The 25,084-nt window shown below is 31.5% G+C and overlaps 1 protein-coding gene across 4 annotated transcripts in view; it reads left to right on the top strand.

The window, feature by feature from the left end:
- Positions 1-16,289, top strand: part of LOC114332338 (uncharacterized) — a 132,094-nt gene extending 115,805 nt beyond the window's left edge. For all 4 annotated transcript variants that reach the window (XM_050652833.1, XM_050652834.1, XM_028282123.2 and 1 more), the window contains exons 4-5: positions 5,495-5,604; positions 14,594-16,289. In XM_050652833.1, the coding sequence (XP_050508790.1) occupies positions 5,495-5,604; positions 14,594-15,939 (1,456 nt within the window). In that variant the 3' untranslated portion in view covers positions 15,940-16,289. The remainder of the gene's footprint in view (positions 1-5,494; positions 5,605-14,593) is intronic.
- Positions 16,290-25,084: the final 8,795 nt, after the last annotated feature.

The following is a 25,084-nucleotide window of genomic DNA, read 5'->3' as shown; positions in this document are numbered from 1 at the left end:
CGGTGTAACTTTTTCACACCCATACATACATACAAACATACAAACCCACAAACATTTTCCCCTTTTTAAATAAAAATTGAGTCATAGGTTTTTCTGAGCTCGGTAACTTTTGAATGGTTTAACCGATGTTCAAAATTAGACATCCGTTGAAAAGGTAATGATCAGTATTATCAGAAGCCGTAAAGGTCGGACTTAAATTTTTGAAATTTTTCGGAGTTTTGGGGACGAGAACGAAAAACAGCCCTAAATGGGAAGGGCCGTAAAATCCACACCCTTGGACCAAAATGGAGAGTTGACATATAGTTGGGTGAGTCTTTTCCTAAACTTTAAGATGGGATTTGGTCCAATTTTCAATTCAGTCAGATTTAGAAAATCGAAAATTTCGTGTATACAGGGTGAGGCAGATAAAAGTCCTATTAGAAATATCTCGAGAACTAAAGGAAAGAGAATCATGAAAATTGGAATGAAGGGGTTTTGAAGGGTGATCTCTTTAATGAAAATATTTTCATCGATTTGCCACTTCCGGTTATACCGGAAGTGGCTCATAACTTCGTTTTTTTTTTAAATGGAACATCCTGTATATTTTTACATTTTTGGATTCTCCTGGATGTTTTATTTCTTAAAATATAAGGTTTTGTAATGTTATACAGGGTAGCTTAAAAGATAATTACGTTTTTTTTTTAATTTCCTAGCAACATTCACACCTTGTAGAATGGTAGTAGTTTGACATCAAAAACTCTATTTATGTTCAAATGATTTTTAATATAGTCTACTATTGTTAAAAATTGTTAGTATAGCTAAATGTTGAATTGTACTATACAGGGTTGGTCGAAACTCGGAAAGAGTATTTTCTGAGTTTTCTTAAATGGAACACCCTATATTTTATTATTGTAATGAAATTATATTTTATGCTACTTTTTTATTTCTTAAGCATTCCCTATACCTAACTGCTTTAATTTGTGAGTTATTGGTGATTCAAACCAAACATTAATTTCAACAAAAAATACGTGAAATTTTATTAGGTTGGCCGTGAAAATATTCAATCACAAATAATTTTTCGGAAATAAATACATATTAATCTAGACTGATCTTTAAAATTGCCAATAATGGTTGAGCTATCAAAATACCTACGTAGTTAACATTCTTGGCGCGATTAACAATTAAGCACAAATTAAAGCATTTAGGTATAGGGAATGCTTAAGAAATAACAAATTACCATAAAATGTCTTTTCATTTCAATACTAAAATACAGGGTGTTCCATTTAAGAAAATTCAGAAAATCCTCATTCCGGGTTTCGACCAACCCTGTATACTAAAATTTAACATCTAGCTATACTAATAATTTTTAATAATACTAGACTATATTAAAAATCATTTTAACATAAATATAGTTTTTGATATCCAACTACTACAATTCTACAGGGTGTGAAAATTGCTACGAAATTAATAAAAAAACGTAATTACCTTTTAAACTACCCTGTATAACATTACAAAACTGCATATTTAAGAAAGAAGACATCGAGTAGAATCTAAAAATGTAAAAATATACAGGGTGTCCCATTTAAAAAAACGAAGTTTTAAGCAACTTCCGGTATAACCGGAAGTGGCAAATTTATGAAAATATTTTCATTAAATAGATCACCCTTCAAAACCCCTTCATTACAATTTTCATGATTCTGTTGCCTTTAGCTCTCTAAATATTTCTAATAGGCCAGTTATCTGCCTCAGCCTATATAATATAGTGTCGCCTGTATAGGTCTGGATCCCGCGTATGAAAAAAAAGTTGATTAATAGCAAGCTGAAAATTTGTTAATAGCTTAAGGGTGTCTAGTCGGTCAAACTTTGATATATGGGAACACTGGAACAGGGGAAGTTTTAATTTTGGAACAGGTTAAAAATTTTGAACGGTCAGACCACGAAAACGGCACGACAGAACAGACTTAAACTCTCCGAACAGAGATTAAACTCTCATGCAAAAATCAGACTGCTATTTATCACCAAATGGGCGTTTTAATGAGTGGAACATGTAGAATATGTCAAATGACCGGAATTATGACAGGTGATAAATAGCAGTCTGATTTTTGCATGAGACTTTAATCTCTGTTCGGAGAGTTTAAGTCTGTTCTGTCGGACAAAATAAATGTGCCGTTTTCGTGGTCTGACCGTTCCAAATTTTTAACCTGTTCCACAATTAAAACTGCCCCTGTTCCAGTGTTCCCATATATCAAAGTTTGTCCGACTAGGCATCCTTAAGCTATTAACAAATTTTCAGCTTGCTATTAATCAACTTTTTTTTCATACGCGGGATCCAGACCTAGTAGGTGTATTGTTGTTGGGGTTATGCGCCACTGACGAGAGCTGCCGTTCTCTGGTAATAACTTTATTCAGTTTGTTGTCACTTTGGTTATTAATTTTAATGTTGTGTTTAATAATATAATTCCTCTGCAATTCCTTTACCTCTGCTTCTTCAATGTTTATCTCTTCGTTTGTTGTCACTCGAAGTTTTGGTGGTTCATTATCGACACCTTTAGGAAATAGAGATCCAAAATAGTCTGCCCAAGTTTCCTTCTGAATGTGTTTCGTTTTTGTTAGTTCGTTGATATCTTTTCTTTGCCCTCTGATCATTCTTCATATTTTCCTTTTTTCTTACACACTCGCTTCAAAATGTATGCCTTCGACATTTGACCTCTCGGGATAAAAAATTTATAATATCTAAACAACAAATTAACCGATCGGGTTTGTCAAATGTTTTCTTATACTTTGAATTGAAAGATCGTTATTTTAAAGCTTTAAAGAATAAAAAAAAGTTATTTTTACAGTAAATAATGCAATTGAAAAAAAAACGGTCATTTTGGATTTTTGCGGGCTGTTTTTCAGCAATAAATTAATGAAATCAAACTTGCTGTTGCTCAAATTGTAGGTTTTTTAAATCTTCTACAACTTTCTATTTTAAAGCTTTTTTCTAAAATAAATAACCTAAGTGGCAGAATTAAAAACCTCTAAAAATTGCAACTTTTACAATTTAAAAACGGTATAAATAAATAGGCACCCAAAATTAGGTGTAACATTTTAATAGAAGTTATTCCTGACGTCCTCTTTACGACGCTTAATAGGTTTCAAAAATTCCTGTATTCACTGGCGAAGCGTCCATGTAACCAGTGTTACCATTGGTAACAGTTAAAAATCTTGCAAATAAATATTTTATGACGATGAATAATTCTATTTATTAATATTTTTACCAATAGAAATATATTATTATATTATGTGGTAATAGTACCTAACTCAGTAAATAGCCAACTACTCGTAGACACGAAAATATTGGCGAGTTTATGTGACTCAGTTGCACTTTATTATACTCTGTTACCAGACTCATTTCTGGTTACAATGGTTATATGTATACCCATGCTGGCGCTCGGGACCGGCTAGTGACTGAAAATTTGAAGAAGCGATGGCATAAGCGCGCTGTGTATCAGTAGCGCTGTTACCAAATTTAAAATTGGTGACAGTACCTATAAGAAGTGTGCGTGCAGTTAACTATGGATGAGTGTCGCTTCTTAATCGATCAACTACTTGAAAAGTAATTCTCCTTGTATAATTTTGAAGAAAAAAATGAGATTAAAAACGAAAGACCTATTTTAAACAATTTAAAAAAGGAATCAACAAAAGTAGTTCTATATTTTAAATTTAGTTGGTACAGTGAAAATCCTTGGTTATATTATGGTTGCAAGAAATACATACTGTATTGTTGGCCATGTCTTCTGGTTTCTACAGAAAAATGGGTGGACCAGGTTCACGATTTAAATAGTGTTAGATTTTTAAAAAGAAGACATGAAATTTCTCCGTTACCTAGATGTAAGATGTATACCCAATTTGATTCAGTTTGGCCAAACAAAAATCAAAAGTTCTCTTAACCAAGCTTTTAAAGCAAATATTGCTAAACTTAATGAATTTGTTAAAAAAATAGATAGGTATATCCTTAGCACACTTATAATACGTTTTTGGGCCAAACAAGAACTAGCGTTTCGTGGTCATTTGAGTGCGACGACTCTGACAATCCAGGCAATTACAGGGAATTGTTGACATTAATTGCCAAAAAAGATCAAAAATTTTGTCACCATCTAGAAACATCTGTTTTTTCGAGAGTTTCAAGTGATATACAAAATGATATTATTGAAGCTACACTCATCGGCACAAAATTCCGCCACCCAAAATTTTTGATTTTGACAATTTATAACTTTATTATTTGTGCTCCGATTTTCAAGATTATTACACCAGTTTGTAGGAACATGTATTCATATTGTTTGGTATTATTCCGGTAACAAAAAATTTTGCTTGCACGTCATTGTACAGGGGTGAAAGGAAGCGTCGTATTTTCTCCTAATTTTAAAAAATTCTGTGGAAAAATGGAATAGCTGGTTTTGTTTCATAGTCCTGTCATATTTTCCCGGGGGCATCACCAACATTTTGTTTTTTGAATTATCCGAATATTTTTTTGCAAGAGCTGTACCATTTTTTGTAAATAAAAACACTGATTGACTCATACAATTGAGATTGGATTGATAAGATTAGAAGGGCCCGCATGCAGTCCAGATCTCAGTCATATTGAGCATTTATGGGATAAATAAAAAAAGCTATTTGCCGTCATCCTAGGCCTCCAGAAAATTTGGTACAGTTATGGCCCTGGTAGAGGAATATCGGGCTATTCCCCAGGCGAGGAAAACACATCTTTATTAGATGTTAAACAGATTGCGAGCAGTCGTTGCTACAAGAGGTGGACATAACCGCTATTGAATTGTTTTGTTGTTAAATTTGTTTTGTTAATTTTAGTGCGTTTGATATTTTTAATTAAATAAACCTTCAAAGCAGTGTTTTTAATTACAGCTCTTTCAAGAAAAGAGATATTCAGATAATTCAAAAAACAAGACCTTAGATACCTCCAGGATAATACAAAAGGAGTATGAAACAAAATCAGCCCTCCAATTTTTCCACAGAATTTTTTAAAGTTAGGAGAAAAAACAACGCTTACATTCACCCCCGTATAATGCCATTCAAGCAATTTTTTGTTACCGGAATAATAGCAATTGACATCAATACATATACCTACAAACTCGTGCAAGAATCTTTAAAATCGAAGTACAAATAATAAAGTTATAGATTGTCAAACTTAATAAAAAATTTTGGGTGGCGGAATTTTGTGTCGGTGAGTGTATATATACATTTAGCCATATCTTCATTTTTTTAAATAAGATTTTTGCATCTGGTTTTGGTAACACTTCAGAAAAAGTCACGCGTCGCCACTGCCTGTATTACATCCTGAACTGAAAGCAACCTGTTTTTCACCCACAGCTTGGACTATTACTAGTTACAGAATTAGACATAAAAACATATTTTTATGTTACTTTCTATATTACTTTAAAAATTTATATTTCCACTTTCTTCAAAATAAAAAAATACTTTGCAGTTTAAGTTTTTCTAATAAAAATCTAATTTTTAGGTCAACAATCGATACAGTAAATGAAATAAAAGATCCTAAAGCGATGACTGTGACACCAAAAGAAAATATATTTAAGGGAACGTTCCCCCAACTTGTAGCCGTTCTAGCAGGTATTACCAATAGTATTATTAACTTATATTTATTAAAATAATCTTTTAATTAAAACAAACTTTTAACGGTTCAGGCGCAGGATTTCGGCTCCAATGCTTTTTAAGTTCATTCATTTTTTTTTTCGAATACATCACATTACATTACATCTATTTCGATTACATTATTACCGAGGACCGAAAGTCCCAGAAAATCTATATAATGTATATTTTAATAAGTTACAGGGGCAAAAAAAAGAGAAAATTTAGTGTGATTTTTAATTTCAAATATCTCATTCAAAAGAAACTTTTTGTTTATTCCAAGGGACTTTCGGCTCTTAGACCAGTAAGGATCTGCGAAAAAACGTCTATTTTTGGATGTGAGAGGTGGCATTCGGATTTTTGCAGATAAAGTTAGGTGACAACTTCAGTAATAATAATTGACTTATGCTCCTTCTCAAATATGCCCGGAACATTAATAAAAAAAAATAAAATATTTAAAAATTTCGAAAAAAATCGATTTTTTTCTGCTTTCTTTGCTTATATCTTTAAAACGATTCCTTTTGGAACAAAGTCGTAGAAAAATAAAATAAAGTTAATTGAATTTTGTTTGATAAACGACTGGTAAAAAATGTCTTAAGGTATTACCTTTTCTGCAATATAACAATAAATACAAAATAAGGGGGCAAAATAAGTCTGTTGTTATTCAATATTTTTTAACCACTTTGGTGGCACTTATAACCTTAGTAATTCGCTTACGAAATTCTTTGTAACATACTTAAATCGTGTACCAAATTTCATTAAAATCGACCTAATAAATTTTGCATAATAAATTTGCAATCTAAATGTTTTTAAAAAAGTTCAAATTTTTTAAAATCTTTTTGAACAAAAAGTAGACCATTTAGAAGTTGGCTAATTTTTTTACATATAAAGAGGTGCTCTACCTATCTAATACACTTTGCAGAATTAAAATCGGAATATTTAAGGGGCCCCAGCAATGTTTTAAATTTATAAACAATTTTTTGGCTTATAAACAAATAGCTTTGTTTAATAATAAAAAATTAATTTTTAGCAATGCAAATAATTAAAACCGGTATAATTTGACTTAAACTTTAAAATGCTGTCAGCAGAATTGCTATTTTATTTTTTAATCAAACGTTATTCTCGTTCAAAAATTGCAATTTCTCGATTTTTTGAAAGTTCCACCGCGTTTATCTCGAAAACTATGCATCCTACGAAAAAACTTGTAATAACAATTTTTACTTAGAATTACCCAAGAAATACAAAAAAATGTTTTATTTTGCGAAAAATCGATTTTATGTAATTCCTCTAGTTATTTGTTTATAACAATCTTACCGACATCCGGATCAACTGTTACCCAAAAAATTCGTGTTCTACGGGTCAAAATACATAACAAAACTTGGGTAAGTCCATCTAAATAAAGGAGCCCGTAGCACCCCCTCCTGGCCACAGCACTAATTTGTTTATAAGCCAAAAATTTTTTTATAAGTTTAAAACATTGCTGAGGCTGCTTAAATAATCCGATTTCAATTCTGTAAAGTGCATTAGATAGGTGGAGTACTTCTTTATATGTAAAAAAATTGACAAATCTTTGTGTGTTCTAGTTTTTATTGTGCAAGATTTTAAAAATTTTTAATTTTTTAAAGAAAGTTTAGATTGCGAAATTATTATGCAAAATCTAGTAAGTCAATTTTAATGAAATTTGGTGTACGATTTAAGCACATTACAAAAATTTTCTAAGCGAATTAGGAAGGTTCCAAGTGTAACCTAAGTGATGGAAAATCATTGGATAAGGACAGGCTTGTTTTGCCCCCTTATTTTATATTTATTGCTATTTTGAAGCAAGGGTGATAAATTAAGACATTTTTAACTAATTGCATCTGAGATAAAATTTAATTATCTTTGTTTTATTCCTATAGAACTTTGTTCTAAAATGAATAGGTTTTAAGTTATAAGCAAAAAAAGTAGAAAAAAAAACGAAATTTTTTGAAATTTTGAAATATTTTATTTTTTTATTAATGTTCCGGGCATATTTGAGAAGGAGCATAAATCAATTATTATTAACGAAGTTATCGCCTAATTTTATCCGCAAAAATCTGAATGACACCTCTCACATCCACCTAAAAACAGATCCTTACTGGTCTATCTCGGTAATAATGTATGTAATCTTTCATTCGGCTTTTAAATTTTTCAAAAATGTATATTAGTTTTATTTGGGATTCGAAAAAAAAAAAAGAATGCCATTAAAAAAGCATTGGAGCCGAAATTTCGTGTCTACGCCCTCAAAAAATAACGATATAGTAAATTAATAAATACTTAATTTTTTTATAAAATAATTTTTTATAAGTAACTTGTTATGTGTTTATAATATTTATTGGTATCAAATAATTTGTGAGTTTTGCTATACTTTTTTAACACGTTCGCTGCGTATACATTTTTAAGGATTTCTCCCAGAACCTGAAATAATTTTTGATTTTGACATCAGCACTGGAGACGGAAACCGAACATCACCGATGAGCGACATGCGCATCGAACTTATTAATTTTTATTATTCCAGAATGTTGTCTCTGATTTACTATTTTATTTGGAAATAAAGCCACAATTTAAATTTGAAATTAAATTTATTTGAAGTTTCGACTTCCATTTCGAAAATTGTTATCAAAATCCAAAACATTAATAAATTAAACAAATTTTGTTTTTGTTGCTTGGTAATTTTTTTTTCTAATTTAATTGTATCTGACTCATTTATATTGACAATTCAGATTTATTATACGTTAGTAGATGCCTTTAAAATGATATTACTCTGGGCTAATTAGCAAAATTCATGGAAAAGTTATTTACCAGCAATTTTATTGCTGGAATCGAATTATAAGTTCCTATATATTAATAATATAGGTATGCAAAGTCCGTAGATAGTGTGCTACTTTTTTATAAACAAAATGGCGCCGACAAATCGTATTTTTTTCAATTATTGCTCTATAAATCCGAAGATTTTAACTTTACAACAAAAACACCCAAATAAAAATTCACCGAAATTAAATTCTGCATAGAGATTTGTTTTTCCCGATTTGCTCCGACGACAATTTTCCTCGGAAAATGCGGGTTTTCCCAACAAAATCTCTAATTTTCAAATAAAGTTTAGGTAAGTAATTATTAATCAATAATTAAATAACTTAGTGACATCAAAGCTTTCTTGGTATAGATTGTAATTCCAGAAGCCGGTGAATATTAAACGAATATTTTAGCAACAATTCAATTGTTAATTAACAATTTACGATCGCAATAATAACCAAAATAATCATGATAGATTGATCAAACTTATTAAGATTATAAAGATGATATTTAATATTTTATCGACAAAATATAAATTTTCGTTTTTTTGCATAATCTTTAAATTTTGAAAAAAAAATAGTTATAATACGCTGGTCTAATTAGTAAAGTACAAAGAAAGGTTATCTACCAGCAACTTTATTACTGGAATGGAATATTATGATCCTATAGATTAATAATATAGGTATGCAAAGTCCGCAGATAGTGTGCTCTTTTTTTATTAACAAAATGGCGCCCTCAAATCGTGTTTTTTTCAATTATTGGTCTATAACTCCGAAGATTTTAACTTGACACCAAAAACACTCAAATAAAAATTCACCCCAATTTAATTCTACAAAGAGGCATGTTTTTTTCGATTTGCTCCGACGAAAATTTTTCTCAGAAAATGTGGGTTTTCCCAACAAAATCTCGAATTTGCAAATAAATTTTTTGGGCAAGTAATTATTATTTATCAATAATTAAATAACTTGGTGAAATGAAAGCTTTCTTGGTATAGATTATAACTGCAGAAGCCGGTGAAAATTAAACGAATATTTAAGAGGAAACAGTAGCGATCAACAGGTAGCAAAAACGCGTTCCAAGATTGCGGCTGTAATTTTGAATATTTTTTCGAGATATTTGGCACACGTATTCGTAATATAATAAAGAATGGCGGTACAGAGCCCAATTTGAAAAATATATTAATATGTGGAAATTACTCTGTAATTAAATACAATATTAAAAAAACGAGCCTGTACCGCCATTAAGAAGAACAAAAAAATACACTTTCTTCAAATAAACTTTTTTATCCGATGCCTAGATTTTGTGTTATTTTGGAACTACTGAAATTTTTTATTTCATTAGTAGTTCCAAAATGACACAAAATCTAGGCATCGGATAAAAAAGTTTATTTGAAGAAAGAGTATTTTTTTGTTCTTCTTAATGGCGGTACAGGCTCGTTTTTTTAATATTGTATTTAATTACAGAGTAATTTCCACATATTAATATATTTTTCAAATTGGGCTCTGTACCGCCATTCTTTATTATATTACGAATACGTGTGCCAAATATCTCGAAAAACATTCAAAATTACAGCCGCAATCTTGGAACGCGTTTTCGCTACCTGTTGATCGTTACTGTTTCCTCTTAAGCAACAATTCAATTGTTAATTAACAATTTACAGTCGCAATAACAACCAAAATAATCATGAGACATTGATCAAACTTAGAAAGATTATAAAGATGTGATGCCTATTTAATATTTTGTCGACAAAATATAAATTTTTCATTTTTTTGCATAATCTTTATATATTTAAAAAAAATAGTTATAAACAAATTAACATTTCTCAGAAATTGTTTATTATATTATAATTTTAAAAAATACTTAATATGTGTATTTCAAAGGTCTTGAAAATGAATGCTTTAAAATTTTTTTCCAACCATTTTCAAAAAAGTTATGAAACAGCAAAGTAAACATACGATTACTCCGTTGTTTAAAATTTGTTTTAATTGTTTCAAAGCTTAAAAGTTAGTTTATGGTACAAACTAATTACTCTCAAAAAATACCAAACATTCGTTCAATGGTTCTGTTTTAATCAAAGATTAAAAATGTTTTTTTTTTTTGTAACGTTTAGCGCGAAAGTAGGCTTGATGCAGAGCCGTGGACGGGTTATAATAAATAATTTTATTTATTAACTAGTGCACGTCGCGCGGCGGTCGTCGTTTTGAGTGGAAATTTTAGCTACGGTACTGTATTAGTCTACTTTCGCGCGTGTAAATTACAAAAAAAAATATTTATTATCTTTAATTAAAATATAAATATTAAACTAATAATCGATATTTTTTGTAAGTGAATAGCTTGTACTTTAAACTCACTTTTACGCCTTGAAAGAATTAAAAAACATTAACAACGTAGAAATCGTATGTTTACTTTGCTGTTTCATAACTTTTTTGCAAATAGTTCTAAAACAGTTTTAAAGCATTCATTTTCAAGATCTTTGAAATACGCCTTTTTTTCCTATTTTTTAAAATTAGAATATAATAAAAACTTTCTGAGAAACGTTAATTTGTTTATAACTTTTTTTTTAAACATTTAAAGATTATTCAAAAAAATTAAAAATTTATATTTTGTCGACAAAATATTAAATAGGCGTCTCATCTTTATAAGATTTCAAAGTTTGATCAGTGTATCATAGTTATTTTGGTTATTATTGCGACCGTAAATTATTAATTAATAATTGAATTGTTGCTAAAATATTCGTTTAATTTTCACTGGCTTCTGGAACTATAATCTAAACCAAGAAAGCTTTTATGTCACCGAGTTATTTAATTATTGGTAGATAATTACTTATCTAAAACTATATTTGAAATTTAAAGATTTTGTTGGGAAAACCCGCATTTTACGAGGAAAATTTTCGTCGGAGCAGATCGGGAAAAACATGTCTTTATGTAGAATTTAATTTCGGTGAATTTTTATTAGGATGTTTTTGGTGTAAAGTTCAAATGTTCGGAGTTATGGAGCAAAAATTGAAAAAACACGATTTGGGGGCGCCATTTTGTTAATAAAAAAAGTAGCACACTATCTGCGGACTTTGCATACCTATATTATTAATATATATAATCATAAGCTTCGACTCCAGCAATAAAATTGCTGGTAAATAACTTTTCCCAAAAATGGCCTATTCTCCGATAATCAGCCCAGACTATATTGCCAATATTTATAAGTTGCTTCCTGGGACGTTAATTGGGAGATAGTTCATTCGATTACATTAAATTAAAATTAATATTATTAGAATAATTTTTTTACCAAGCAACAAAAACAAAATTTGTTTACTTTATTAATTTTTTTTGTATTTTGATAAAGATTTTCGAAGTGGAAGTCGAAACGTCAATAAATTTAATTTTAAGCTTAAATTGGGGCTTTATTACCTAATAAAACAGTAAAGAGCATAAGATTCCACAAGGAAATAGCTTCAGAAGAATATTTGTCTCTAAAGCTCAAGCTTATTGATGATTTGTAAAACATAAAAGTTTAATGTTTAAAGCACTCAATTATTTATTTCTTAAATTTATTTATTTTGAGGAACATTACTTTGCCCATTGTTAAATTTTTTCTCAGTTACCTTTTTGGTTTATTGATGATACCTGTTTTAACATTGATCATTGATGTTAATATTTAAGAATATTATAATATGTAGAATGATCAAGAGGAATGGACAACAATACAGTACAAGAAAATATCAAGAAATGATGATTGTCCAGACTATAAAATTACAAAACAACCTTTAAAAAAACTATTGGCTGAATCAACCAGCCACTACTAGTAATCGAAAGCTATGAAAAATATTAGAAAACAAGCAAATGACAATGAGAATTCTATTTCATCAACTTTCACAAATAGTTGTACATAATGTATCATACGTTAAACCTCCCTATGAACTCCCAAATAAAACAGAATTCGAAGACTACACTGTAAGAAGCTTAATCAACAACTAACTTAAAATACAAGTTACTACGCCAGACAACTATTCTTCAACCATCAAAGTTCTATAAAGAGGAAAGAAACTTAATTTCACTCATAAGTACTAACTAAACGAAAATCGTAGCTTTCGAGGAGTTTTAAAAAATATCCACGCATGGACAGAGACTGGAGGATATAAAAATAGCCCTTGATGAATTGGGATACAAGGTCCTGAATATATCTAAAATTCGGTAAAGAGGAACTAAAAAGTGCCTCCCTTTATTTAATATAAACTTAGCCACTAACAATAATAACAAGGACATCTACTAATTTACTAAATTAATGAAATCAGTATCAAAAATTGCACCTCTACATCCTAAGCGTGATATACCTTAACGTCAAAGATGTCAAAACTATGGTTATACCAAAAACTATTGCAAAGGAAATTTTTGTTGTCATGGTGTCATGTGTACAGGAAATCATTTCACTAGAAAGTGCCCAAGAAAAAGTCCTAATAGTGAAGTTAAGTGTCTAAACTATTCTAAAAATCATCCTGTCAATTACAAAGGCTCTCAATTATACCTACAGAGAACTACAATAGAAAATGTTTCCAACACTTAGATAAAAATCTTTTTATTAAAGCCAATAAAACATTCCACAAGCTACCATGTTGTAACGTCAATTTTAACCACCTCTACAACTACCTCAATCAAACAATAGCAACTTTGAACAACCAATTCAAAAAATGATGCATTTTTTCGTAATATTCTTTCTATATTCTACTGATCTGTTTATCTTCAGATACGGTTTTTCCTTTTTGGGTTTTTAGTTCACTTGTTTTAATGGTGGGCGTATCTTTTGTTGCTCTGACTTATTTGTAAAATTATTTTATTTTATGTTTTTTTTTCTGTCTTTTCCAGTATCCTCGAGCTTGTCATTTAAACAGCTATTTTTCTTCTTTTTATTTGTTGAGTTGGCTTTGTTTCTAGCTATTTTGTATTCTTCCTTCTTTCGTTTATGTTTGTGGGTTGACTCATATGAATGGTTGGATGTATTTTCATTCATCTATTGTTCAAATTTTTCTCTTATCTCAGCCTCTCCTTTGTTTTTTCGTATGAAGTTCCTTTTCCGTTTCCGATCAGTTCTTTTAAGTACACTTTTTTCCCAGTTGTGCCTTTGCGTCTCCCATCATTAATAGCATCTTTTCTGTTGTATCGAATGTCTCAGTTTTCAGCATATATATTTATAAATGTTACATATATTGTTTCCATGTGTTTTCCTGTGTTCCTGTTTGTGAGCTTTTTCTTTAATATATAAAAACCCCACTTCATTTTTGCCTTGTTTGTCATCACTGTATGCATATCTTTATAGATACATATTTTGCTTTTGTGATTTCTCTTGTTTTTTTCCATTTCACTTCTTGTATCGCATAAAAATATCTATTGTGTATTTTTTTTAATTCTCTTGCTACTTCTTCTATCTTTCCAGTTTTAATAACGCTTGATATTGCATGTTGCTATTTTTAGCATATTTTTTTATATTTATGTTGTTTCCATTGTATTTTTTCTTTTTCGTTCCCTGATATTTGCACTTCCCTAATCTATATTTTATTATTTTTCCTTGCTGTCATCAAATTTAATCTTGTCCTTATTCTTTGCCATATTCGTTGCTATTGTCTGAGTTATATTTAGTAAGTAGAACTTCATCATTCAATCTTCGCTTGTTTACTGCGGGGCATAGATCTCCCTCATAATTTTCCATCTGTTTCGATTTTGTGCCTCTTGCATCCAATTCCTAGGGCAACGTTTTAGATCGTCAGTCCAACGTGTCTAGGGACGACCTCTGTTTCGGTAGGCCTCTTGGTCTTCATTCCAGTATCCGCTTTCTCCGTTTGTTATCTGACATTAAAGCCACGTGACCTACCCAGTTCCACTTCAATGTTGCTATTCTGTCTACAGCATCAGCTACTCCTGATCTTTGCCGTAGCTGTTAGTTTGGGATCTTGTCTCTTAGTGAAACAAACAACATAGCACGCTCCATCGCACTTCGAGCCACACGGATTTTTTGCACTGTTGAAGTGAAACATAGTTAATCGATTATAGAATACATAATGTTTCTATATTCGAGCGTAGTACGTCGAATATAAAAACATTCTCTATGAAATAAACAGTTTCAAATTTATATTAAATTGTATTCATAAACTTTAATGTTAATATTATTTTAGGAACTTTAACTGCGATCAGCGATGGAATGCAATATGGATGGACAGCACCTGTACTACCAATTCTTCAAGGACCCGATTCTCCAGTAAAAATTACAAACTCACAAGCAGAATGGCTAGAAAACTTACTAATGCTTGGATCTTTTTCCGGACTTTGGATAACCATATATTTAGTTGACAGAATCGGCAGAAAGAAATCCATTCTTTTAGCTTCATTTGTGACCATAATTATTTGGATAGTAACGGCTGTAGCTCCAAGAGTAGAATACATATTTGTTGCTAGAGCATTTGCAGGGTCAGCAGGAAATATGGCTTTCGTAGCTACGCCTATGTATATTGCTGAAATCGCTGAACAGAAAATAAGGGGTTTTTTAAGCAGTTTAATTTATCTTATGATGCTTGTCGGTATTCTTATAATTTATTCTGTAGCACCTTTTGTTCCTTTTTACGCTCATTGTATTTTGGGAGGATCTTTAGCTTTAATAGAACTTATAATTTTTCCCTTCATGCCAGAAAGTCCGTATTATTTACTGTATAAAGACAAACCAGACGAAGCCCTTAAGTCTCTAAAAAGGCTAAGAAAAGAAGGTCATGATATAGAAAAAGAACTAGAAAGTATTAAGGTGGCAGTAGATCGACAGAAATCAGAACGAGGTAGAATCTTTGATCTCTTTATAGTTCCTAGCAATCGTCGAGCTATATTTATTATGGGCTTATTAAATGCAGCTCAACATTTTAGTAGTATTAGCGTTTTACTAATGAATATACATGTTATTCTTGACGCAGCAGGATCTATTTATATACAGCCACGAATGGCTGCGATTTTATTTTCAGCTGTAATGGTGTTAGCAGCGTCAGTAGCTTGCCTCACCATAGACAAGTATGGGAGAAAAACTTTACTCATTACCTCTAGTTGTTTAACAGGGCTGTGTTTACTCGTTCTAGCAATTTTCTTTAGTTTGAAAAATGGTGGATCAGACACTTCCAGTTACAGTTGGATTCCGATTGTGTGCGTTATGCTCTATGCTTTAACTTTTAAGTTAGGCCTGGGTATGGTACCTATAGTGCTCACTGCCGAACTATTTCCTGCTAAAATGAAGGCCTTCGGTATGACCATTGCAGATGGATTTTATGTTATAGCTTCATTGCTATCTTTACAAGTATATCAAAGATTAACTCAATATTTTGGATTACAATATCCCTTCTACGTTTTTTCATGTAGCTGCTTCATCGCTGCTGGCTTTACTTACATATTTATCCCTGAAACAAAGGGTAAGACATTAGAAGAGATACAAATGATTTTGAAAGGAAATCACCCGGATAATAAAAAAGAATATTGCGAAAACTGAATGACGAAAATTATGAAACCTGAGGATTAGAAAAATATATTTTTAATCCCTATACTATCTTTAAAGTTCATGCTTTAAAGTAGGAATATTAGTTTCATAATGTATTTATGTACTTACCAAAAATCTGAGTTGTATAACATCTAAATTCAAAATAATAACTTCAAGTAATAGTTTACAAAAAATAAAGTATGTATTTATATTACATTTATGTAAATTGAGACAAAGCAACTACAATATAGTATAATATATTCTTCGAACATAATAATATATTAATGTGTAAAATTCAGTATGTGATGGACATTTATTGTTAATAAGCAAAAACAATCAAATAAACGTAAGTTTTTGTATAATTGTAGAATGTTTTTTTACTGGTGAAATTATTTTCTTTAGGAAATTTTCTTTTAAGTCCTAAATATTAGGGGTCTACCCCAAAATCCCGACAGCCAAAATCCCGACAGCCACAATCCCGACGGCCAAAATCCCGACACGCCAGAATCCCGACAGGCCAAAATCCCGACAGGCCAGAATCCCGACAGGTTTGATAAGTTTATTTTTAACATATAATTACATTTATTTCTTGTCTTTTGTTTATGTCCATCTGTTTTTTATTTTTTGTTACTAAACAAAAGTATTTTGTATTAAAAGTATTAAACAAAAGTCGGAATTTTTACTTATGCGAGGATTGTTGCTTGTCGGGATTTTGGCTGTCGGGATTTTGGGCGGCACCGAAATATTAGATACCTATATTATAAACAACGAAATATATTATAAAAAAACGCATATAAACTTTTGGCAAAGACAATTAATAGGTTATTTTAAATCTACGGTTTAGTCTACGTCACTTATGAAAAACCAACAATACTACTTACAGAAAACCAAAAGGAATATTTAGTAACGTTTTATAAATTAAAAATGTTCTTCTTCAGTCGCTAGAAAAATCTAACATTTTATCCTTTTCGCTATAACTTGATAAAAAATTTTGCAACATAGCTTTCCACTCGTAAGTGCCTCGAGAAAGATTGCAGTAATGCGTAGGTATTTTTAGTTTATTTTTTTTTGTGGAGTCTATGGCTTTGGTGAGAACCAATTAGCTTTAAAATTGTTAGAAATAGATATTTTTAACAAGTAAATGAAAATATTAAAAAATAAACATTTGCTTTCAATTCGTATTTAAATTCGTGTTGTTAGATAAAATCTAACGCGTGACTACTTACGTGACATAAGAGAGCGCGACTGTTCCCGGGTTAAAGCACTTTCGAGTTATATCTTAAATAATGTGGGGGACAGGTAACATTCTGGCTTTAATCCCCTAGATCTTACAAATCCTCTTGATATTATTGTGTCCTTGTTTTTTTGATATGGGTTTATTTTACGAGTATAGTACTTTGATGACGTTTATTAATTCTATATTAATATTGGTGCTTTCCATTTATTGCCACAGTTTCCTTAACAAATCGCTATTTGAACAACGCATCGCAACAACATATAAATCTCTTGATTCCATGCCATCTTTTTTTCTATTATCTGGGTTAAGGAGAAAATGTGGTCAATAGTGGATCGATCCCTACGAAATCCTACTTCTGCTTCAGAATCTAAGCTGGTCTCAATTACCTATTGCAAATCTAAGAATCAGTATGGTATAGTAGTGGATATTCTCATGTGCCTTCGTGAGGATGGCTCAACGATTTCGTAGATCACTTGTCTAGTTTAATAGGCTCAAAGTTTATGTCATATTTTTATTTATTGTAAAATATTATATTGACGTACTTACCAAAACGAATAAAAATATTTTAGTTGTTTTGCACCAATTATTATTTATAAAATGTAACGACATGCGAACTACTACGAAGGATAAACCTAGCGTGGGCAGCCTTTGGAAAACTCAAAGACATCTTTAAAAGATATATACCAATTTCTTTAAAACGTAAAACATTTGACCAATGTGTGTTGTCTGTGATGACTTATGGTGCCGAAACTTTGACACTGACAGCTACAATTTCTAAAATGCTGCAAATAGCCCAGAGAAAAATGGAAAGGTAAATGCTGAGTATATCGCTTCGTGACCGAGTTAGAAATGAAGGCTTAAGACGAAGAACAGGAGTTACCGATGTAATTTCTCGAATTGCCACCCTGAAATGGAACTGGGCCGGACACGTCGCCCGAATCAGTGATGGGAGGTGGACGAAGAGATTACTTGAGTGGAGGCCGAAATTAGACAAAAGAAGTAGAGCAAGACTACCTACTCGTTGGACTGACGATCTCAAGAAAATGTCAAGAAATTGGATGCGAAGTGCTCAAAATAGAGCACAATGGACAAAAATGAGGGAGGCCTATGTCCAGCAGTGGACGCAAAGGGCTGGATGATGATGATGAAAGACATGTTTTGTAATACAAATTCAAAAAATGTACACATTATTCCTCTTTCGGTACTTGGAATATAAGGTTAACAAACTTTTGTGATGTTTTTGAAATTATCGTTGGACGGAAACTAAAAAAAGTTATAACATTTTAAAAGACAACAGTTTGTAATCAAATGGTCAGATCTTACATTATGATTATCAATAATTCAATACATTTCAGAAAATGTCTCTTTTTGTATAGTAATCGCCAGCTAAGAAAAACTTACAACGTACGTTTTTAAGATTTTTTAATGTTGCAGAAAGCGGGGAGATATTATTAACAGAATGTCGTGTTGAGATACATTTTTATATATTTAGGTTGGAGCGGAACAAATATGAGAATTTGATCTGGTTTTTCTTAGCCTGTGGGAACTATCATAATTTGTAATAGCTATTTGTATAACAAGGGAGGAAAGTGCTACTTTTCCTCCCGAGAATGAAGTTTACTGCCCGACGCGTAGCGGGTGCAGTAATCATTCAAGGGAGGAAAAGGCACTTTACTCCCATGTTATACATAATATGGTTTTTCCACCTTCCTCAATTAACAAGTGATTTTTTCATTTTTACTTAATTTATTTATGTAACTAACCAACAAAATTTATTTGAACTAAAACTAACCAGTAGGTACAATATAACTGTCAACTGTCAAATAAAAGTCAAATTATTAATGTAAACATTGTTAAATCAAAATAACAATTTACTGTTTTTTACCATTCTGCAAAATACAGGGTGTTTTATAAATAAACGTTAAAATGTATAGATACTTACGTAATAGAAATTAGATATTGTACAGGGCGTCAATAAGTTATATTTCATAAATGAAATACCATGACGTCACTTTTATATTATTATAAAATATTATATTTATATATATTATACAAATATTTTCCTCCCTAGGGAGGAAAAGTACAACTTTGCTCCCTACAATCAGGTCCGGAAAAGTATACTTTCGGTAGAGGTAGGTGGAAAAATTAATATCTACACTTGAGAGCAAAATAATCGACTCACTTGCTGAATAATTGTACACGTGGAATTTCCTAAACCTGTTGTCCGATTTGAGTGATTTTTTTAGTATGTTATAGCCCTATTATTTAAGAAAATCGATGTAATATTATTGTTGCTATACAGGTAAAGGTCATTTCATACCGGGTGTAACAATCATACTGTGTTTTTTCTTGAAGTTCGGAACACCCTGTGGAGTATTCTAGTATATAAAAAATATTTAAATTAAAATTCAATTGTAGGCTTACTTACTTACTTACTTTACTCCTCTTGATTCCATTTGAAACATAGGGCCTCTACAGTCCCCCTCCATTCGTCTTTGTTTCTGGCCAGGGCTTTCACTTCTTTCCATGTTAACCCATTGTCTTCTAGCTCTCTGGTAATATTTCTTTTCCAGGATGTCATTGGTCTGCCTTGTTTTCTTTTTCCAGTTGGTTGGTAATCCAGGGCTTGTTTGGTTATATCATCTTCATTTTTCCTTAATGTGTATCCAATAAACTTCCATTTGCGTCTGTTTATCGTTTTGGCTATCGGCTCTTGATTAGTTTTTCTCCAAAGTTCCTTGTTACTTATCCGATTTGGCCAATATATTTGCAATGTTCGTCTACGGCATCTATTTACAAATGTTTGAACCTTTTGTATAATCTTTTTCTCTATTTCCAAGTTTCTGCTGCATATAGCAAAATGCTCTTTACATTTGTATTAAATATCCTGATTTTAGTTTTGGTTGTTAATTTATTGGACTCCCATGTTTTCTTCAGCATATAGAACGCATTTTGGGCTTTAGTTATCCTTCCATTAATTTCCTCTTCTACTCCACCGCTAGCGTCAATTATGCTTTCCAGATAGCAAAACTTCTGTACATTTTCTACTTTTTCTCCTTCAATGAATATACCCATTTCTCTTTCCGTATTTATCTTCATAAGTTTGGTTTTTCTTGTATTAATCTCTAGTCCTATTTTCTTGCTTCTTTTGTCACCTTCTCTGTTTTTTTTCTGCATATGTTGTCTTTTTTCGGACACCAGACATATATCATCTGCAAAGTCTAGATCTTCAAGCTGACCGAAAGCATTCCATCTAATTCCTGTTTTATTTTTCGTTACCTTCTTCATGACCCAGTCGATTAAGATCAAAAATATGGTTGGAGATAGAATACACCCGTGTCTGACTCCACTGTCTATGTTGATTGGTTCTGTGAGTTTCCCATTGTGCATGATTTGTGCGGTATAGTTTTCATAGAACATTTTGATAATTCTTATGTATTTTAATGGAATTCCATATCTTTTTAATATTTCCCACATTTTTTCTCTGTTAATCCGGTCAAAGGCAATGAGATTTATATAGATTTTGCTCTGCCATTCTATTGTTTGTTTTACAATGTTTCTTAATATGTTAATATGATCTGTGCATGCTTTATTACTTCTGAAGCCCGCTTGGTTTGGTCTTAACAACTGGTCTATAGTTTCTTTCATTCTTTCTAGTATCATCCTTGTCATGACTTTACTCACTGTAGAAAGTAGTGTTATTGCTCTCCAATTGTTGCAATTCGTTTGATTTCCCTTCTTGGGTATCTTTACAATTATACCTTTTTTCCAGTACATACAGGATTTCTTCCGATGTTTCTCTATCTGATTTCAGTAGTTCTGTGGTAATGTTATCTATTCCAACTGCTTTCCCTCTTTTCAGCTGTTGTATTGCTTTACTTACTTCTTTTTTTGTGAATTCTGATTCGGTGAAGCGTAGTTCTTCCTTTATTTCTTCATTTTCCATTTCGTGTTCTATTATTCTGTTGGCATATACTTCTCTAAAATGTTCGATCCATCTCTCAACTATTTCCTTTTCATTCTTCAATATTTTCCCGTTTTTGTCTTTTACATGCTCAACGTTTATTTTTCCGCGCGAGCTTAGTTTTTTCGTCGTTTTATATAGAGTTCCCATGTCGTTGTTTTTTGCTGCTGTTTCTGCTTCTATTAACAGTTCTTCGTTATATTGTCTTTTGTCGTTTCTCGCACTTTTTTTAATTTCTTTATCATTCTCTCTATATTCTCTCTTCATTTGTTCCCTATCTCTTAGATCATTTTTTAGCATTTTACATTTAAGTAGTTTCCTTTCTTTTATTTTTTCCCACGTGCTTCTCGATAGCCATGGTTTATTACTTCTTTTTTGTATTCCTATCGTTTCTTTTGCTGTTTGTGTATATACATACTTGCATTTATCCCACAGCTCTTCTATCATGGCATTTTCTGTGTTGTAAGTTTTATTATATAATTCTCTTAACTTGGTCTTATATTCTTCAGTACTTTCATTTCCGTCTTTGAGCCACTGAACGTTATATCTTTCTCGTTGTTCCATTGGCGTTTTCTTACTTCTGGCTAGTTTGAGTTTGATTTTGGCTCTAATCAACATGTGGTCGGACCCTATGTCTGCCCCTCTCATTGCTCTAACATCTAAGAGTGAGTGCCTCCATGCCTTATCTATGGTTATGTGGTCAATCTGATTGTGTGTTTGTCCATCGGGGATGTCCATGTTACTTTATGTATGCGTTTGTGTTGAAATATACTTCCACCTATGACTAAACTATTTTGGGTGCAGAAATCTATAAACATGTTACCATTCTCATTAATTGGTCCCAATCCTTCTTTCCCCATTACAGTTTCTCTTCCACTATTATTCGTTCCTATTTTGGCATTCATATCTCCGATTATCATCACAATATCTTTTTTATATTTATTTTGTAGGCTTAGGCTTTATTAACATTTTCTTTTTTGACTCATTTGCTTATGTTAGATAATAAAAAAGTTAGGTGCGTTTAAGAAAAAAAAAACACCCTATGTTTGTTACACCCGGTATAAAATGACCTTTACCTGTCTAGCAATAATAATATTACATCGATTTTCTTAAATAATAAGGCTGTAACATACTACAAAAATCACTCCAATCGGATAACAGGTTTAGGAAATTCGAGACTTCTAACGTGTACAATTCTGCAAGTGAGTCGATTATTTTGCTCTCACGTGTAGTTTTACTAATGCAAAGATACATATAACGAAAGTTACATTGCATACAATGTGAGTAGTATTATTAACAAGTGGTTAAACTTGCAACAAATTTAATACCCTGGCACCCTAATAAATGTATAGTAATCCAACAATTTATATTTATACACATCAGCGAAAATAATGTGAAATGTAAAGATATAAAAAATAATTATTATATTAACTAGAAAAATACTTGAGTAAGTATATCAGCACCTCAGAGGTAAACAGTACCAAGTCACTATTTTTTTCAAAAATGAGATTTCAGTACAATATGACTTAATATTCATGCTATTTTCTGTGGTAAACATATCTACGTTCAATACCTTTCTATTACAAAGATAGGTGAAGTTAAACAGTACTAACCAACAGACTGTATTAGAAGTAAACTGTATTATGTCAGTTAATTCTCTTTACCTCGAATGCCTGTAGTCACGTGTCTGACTTGGTATTAAATTGTCATTGAGTTTACGAGTAGGTAGTACGTGATTAAAAAATATTCTGATGGTAAGTTTCAACTTAGTGATTGTGTTTGTTATACTATATTTGTCCTGGGTGCTTTTACTGGGTCCAATGTGTAAGGAAACATGTAAATTGAAACGTAGTGAGAAGTTTTCCCAAGAAAATCGGCAGGATATTTTAAAACAGTTTTTGTGTGCTCAAATTGACATTAATCAAAAACGTCAATTTGTCGCATCAACTGTTAAAGTTGAGCATCCAGACACGGCGCGAAAGAACGCGAATAAGAAGAAATCAACGAAACAAAACTTTACGATATTCACTTGCCAAAGATCAGGCATACGTAGTAGTTTGTAAAACATTTTACTTAAATACATTAAATATATCGCAGACATTTGTTAGAACCGCCTTGTCTAAGAAAGGAACTAGTGGAGTAATATCTGAAGATAGAAGAGGGAAAAAGGTTCCGCCCAAAAAAAATCGACGAAGAAGTGAGGCGTAGTGCAAGAGAACATATTTTACAATTTCCTGTTGAACAGTCGCATTACCGACGTGAAAAGACCAATAAAAATTATCTAGGGTCGCATTTAAATATTTCCAAAATGTATGAACTCTACAAGCAACACTGAGGAACAGAATATTTTATTAGAAAATATAGCGAAGCGGTGGCTTTATAATGAAATATTTAACACAGAATTTAACTATTCCTTTAAATCTCCAATTAATGACACATGCGACACTTGTGACGGTTTCCAAATTAAGCTGCGTGATTCGTCAACCCTAGAAGAAAGAAAAAGCCTACAGGATGAATATGATAGACATCTGGTAGAGGCATCTAACCGATACAATCTAAAAAAAAAAATGATAAAGAGAGGTCTTCGACAATTTCTAGCTTAAAAGTTATAATGGTTGATCTTGAAAAGTGCCTACCTACTCCTGTGTTAAAAAATGCACAGAGTTTCTATAGTCTAAAACTGTGGACATTTAACTACACCATCCATGATGCAAGTAACAAAAATGTATATTGCTGTATGTGGGATGAGTCAATCGCTGGAAGGGGAGTCAACGAGATGGCCTCCTGCTTGCTGAAATGGATATTTGTTCTCAAACATATCACCTACTGTTCAAGATTTAATAATTTGGTCCGATAATTGCCCATCGCAAAATAGAAACCTGGGTATGGTTATGTGCTACTTATATATCCTCCAAATTTGTCCCAATCTTAAAACTATGTCATAGATTTTTATTGAGAGGACATACACATCTAGAGGTGGATTCGTATCATGCACGAATAGAAAGCAAATCAAAAAGCCAGCCACAGTTTCATATTATGACACCTTGTGATTGGCAACAGATCGCCAAAATGTGCAACAAAAAAAAATCTCTATGAAGTGTTAGCAATGGAAACGAACGATTTTAAGAACTTTAAAAGTATGTACACATCTCAACGGTCGCCTTATCTAGCACGTAAAAAATCGACAAATGGAGGAACAGTTTTTAATATCTAAGGCCGTGTAATTGCAGGTGAGAGCAGATGCACCTGGTTATTTATTTTATCAAACAGATTTTGAAGGTGAATTTTATAAACTGGATCTCAATAGATTCAGGACAAATCCAAAATTAGGTGACATTAATTTGCCTCTTGTCCGTGAAGGACTGAATCCACTACCCTCTACTACTCTACTAAATACCAACATTTGCAGAATTTATTAAAATGGGTTCCCAAGGTGTTCCATAGTTTTTATATTAATTTACCACATTCTAATAATTTATCAAATGAAACTATTGATGACGATTATGATTAAGTCTACTGTAAAATGTTTGTATAATTTACGAAATCAAAATTAGTCCACCACTGTTTCTTTACTTTTGTTATTTTTATTTACAGATAATTTTGATTGTTGGAATACTAAAAAATAGGTAGCATGTGACTCGAAATGTTGGAGAATATTGAGGCTAGGTATTGATTAACATCTGTTTAGCAAAAAAAGGCAGAGAAATAGTTGAAGACATCTTTATTACTTCAGTATTAAGTCACATTTTTGAATAAAAAAATCGAGGTAAAATGTATTTAGTCACTTATTTCAAAAATTTGTAGGTTTAGTGTTTTTATGTTTAGTTTAAAAAAATATGACTGTTGCAGAAACATTTAAAGTAATTTCAAAATATTTTATTTTACTACTTAGTAACACTAGTGCTTTAAAGATAGCTAACAACTTTAATCGTCATTTTCTCAATAATTCACTTTTG

Source organism: Diabrotica virgifera, chromosome 6 (genome assembly GCF_917563875.1).
Source record: "Diabrotica virgifera virgifera chromosome 6, PGI_DIABVI_V3a".
NCBI lineage: Eukaryota > Metazoa > Arthropoda > Insecta > Coleoptera > Chrysomelidae > Diabrotica > Diabrotica virgifera.
This window is presented reverse-complemented; position numbering and strand designations above follow the sequence as displayed.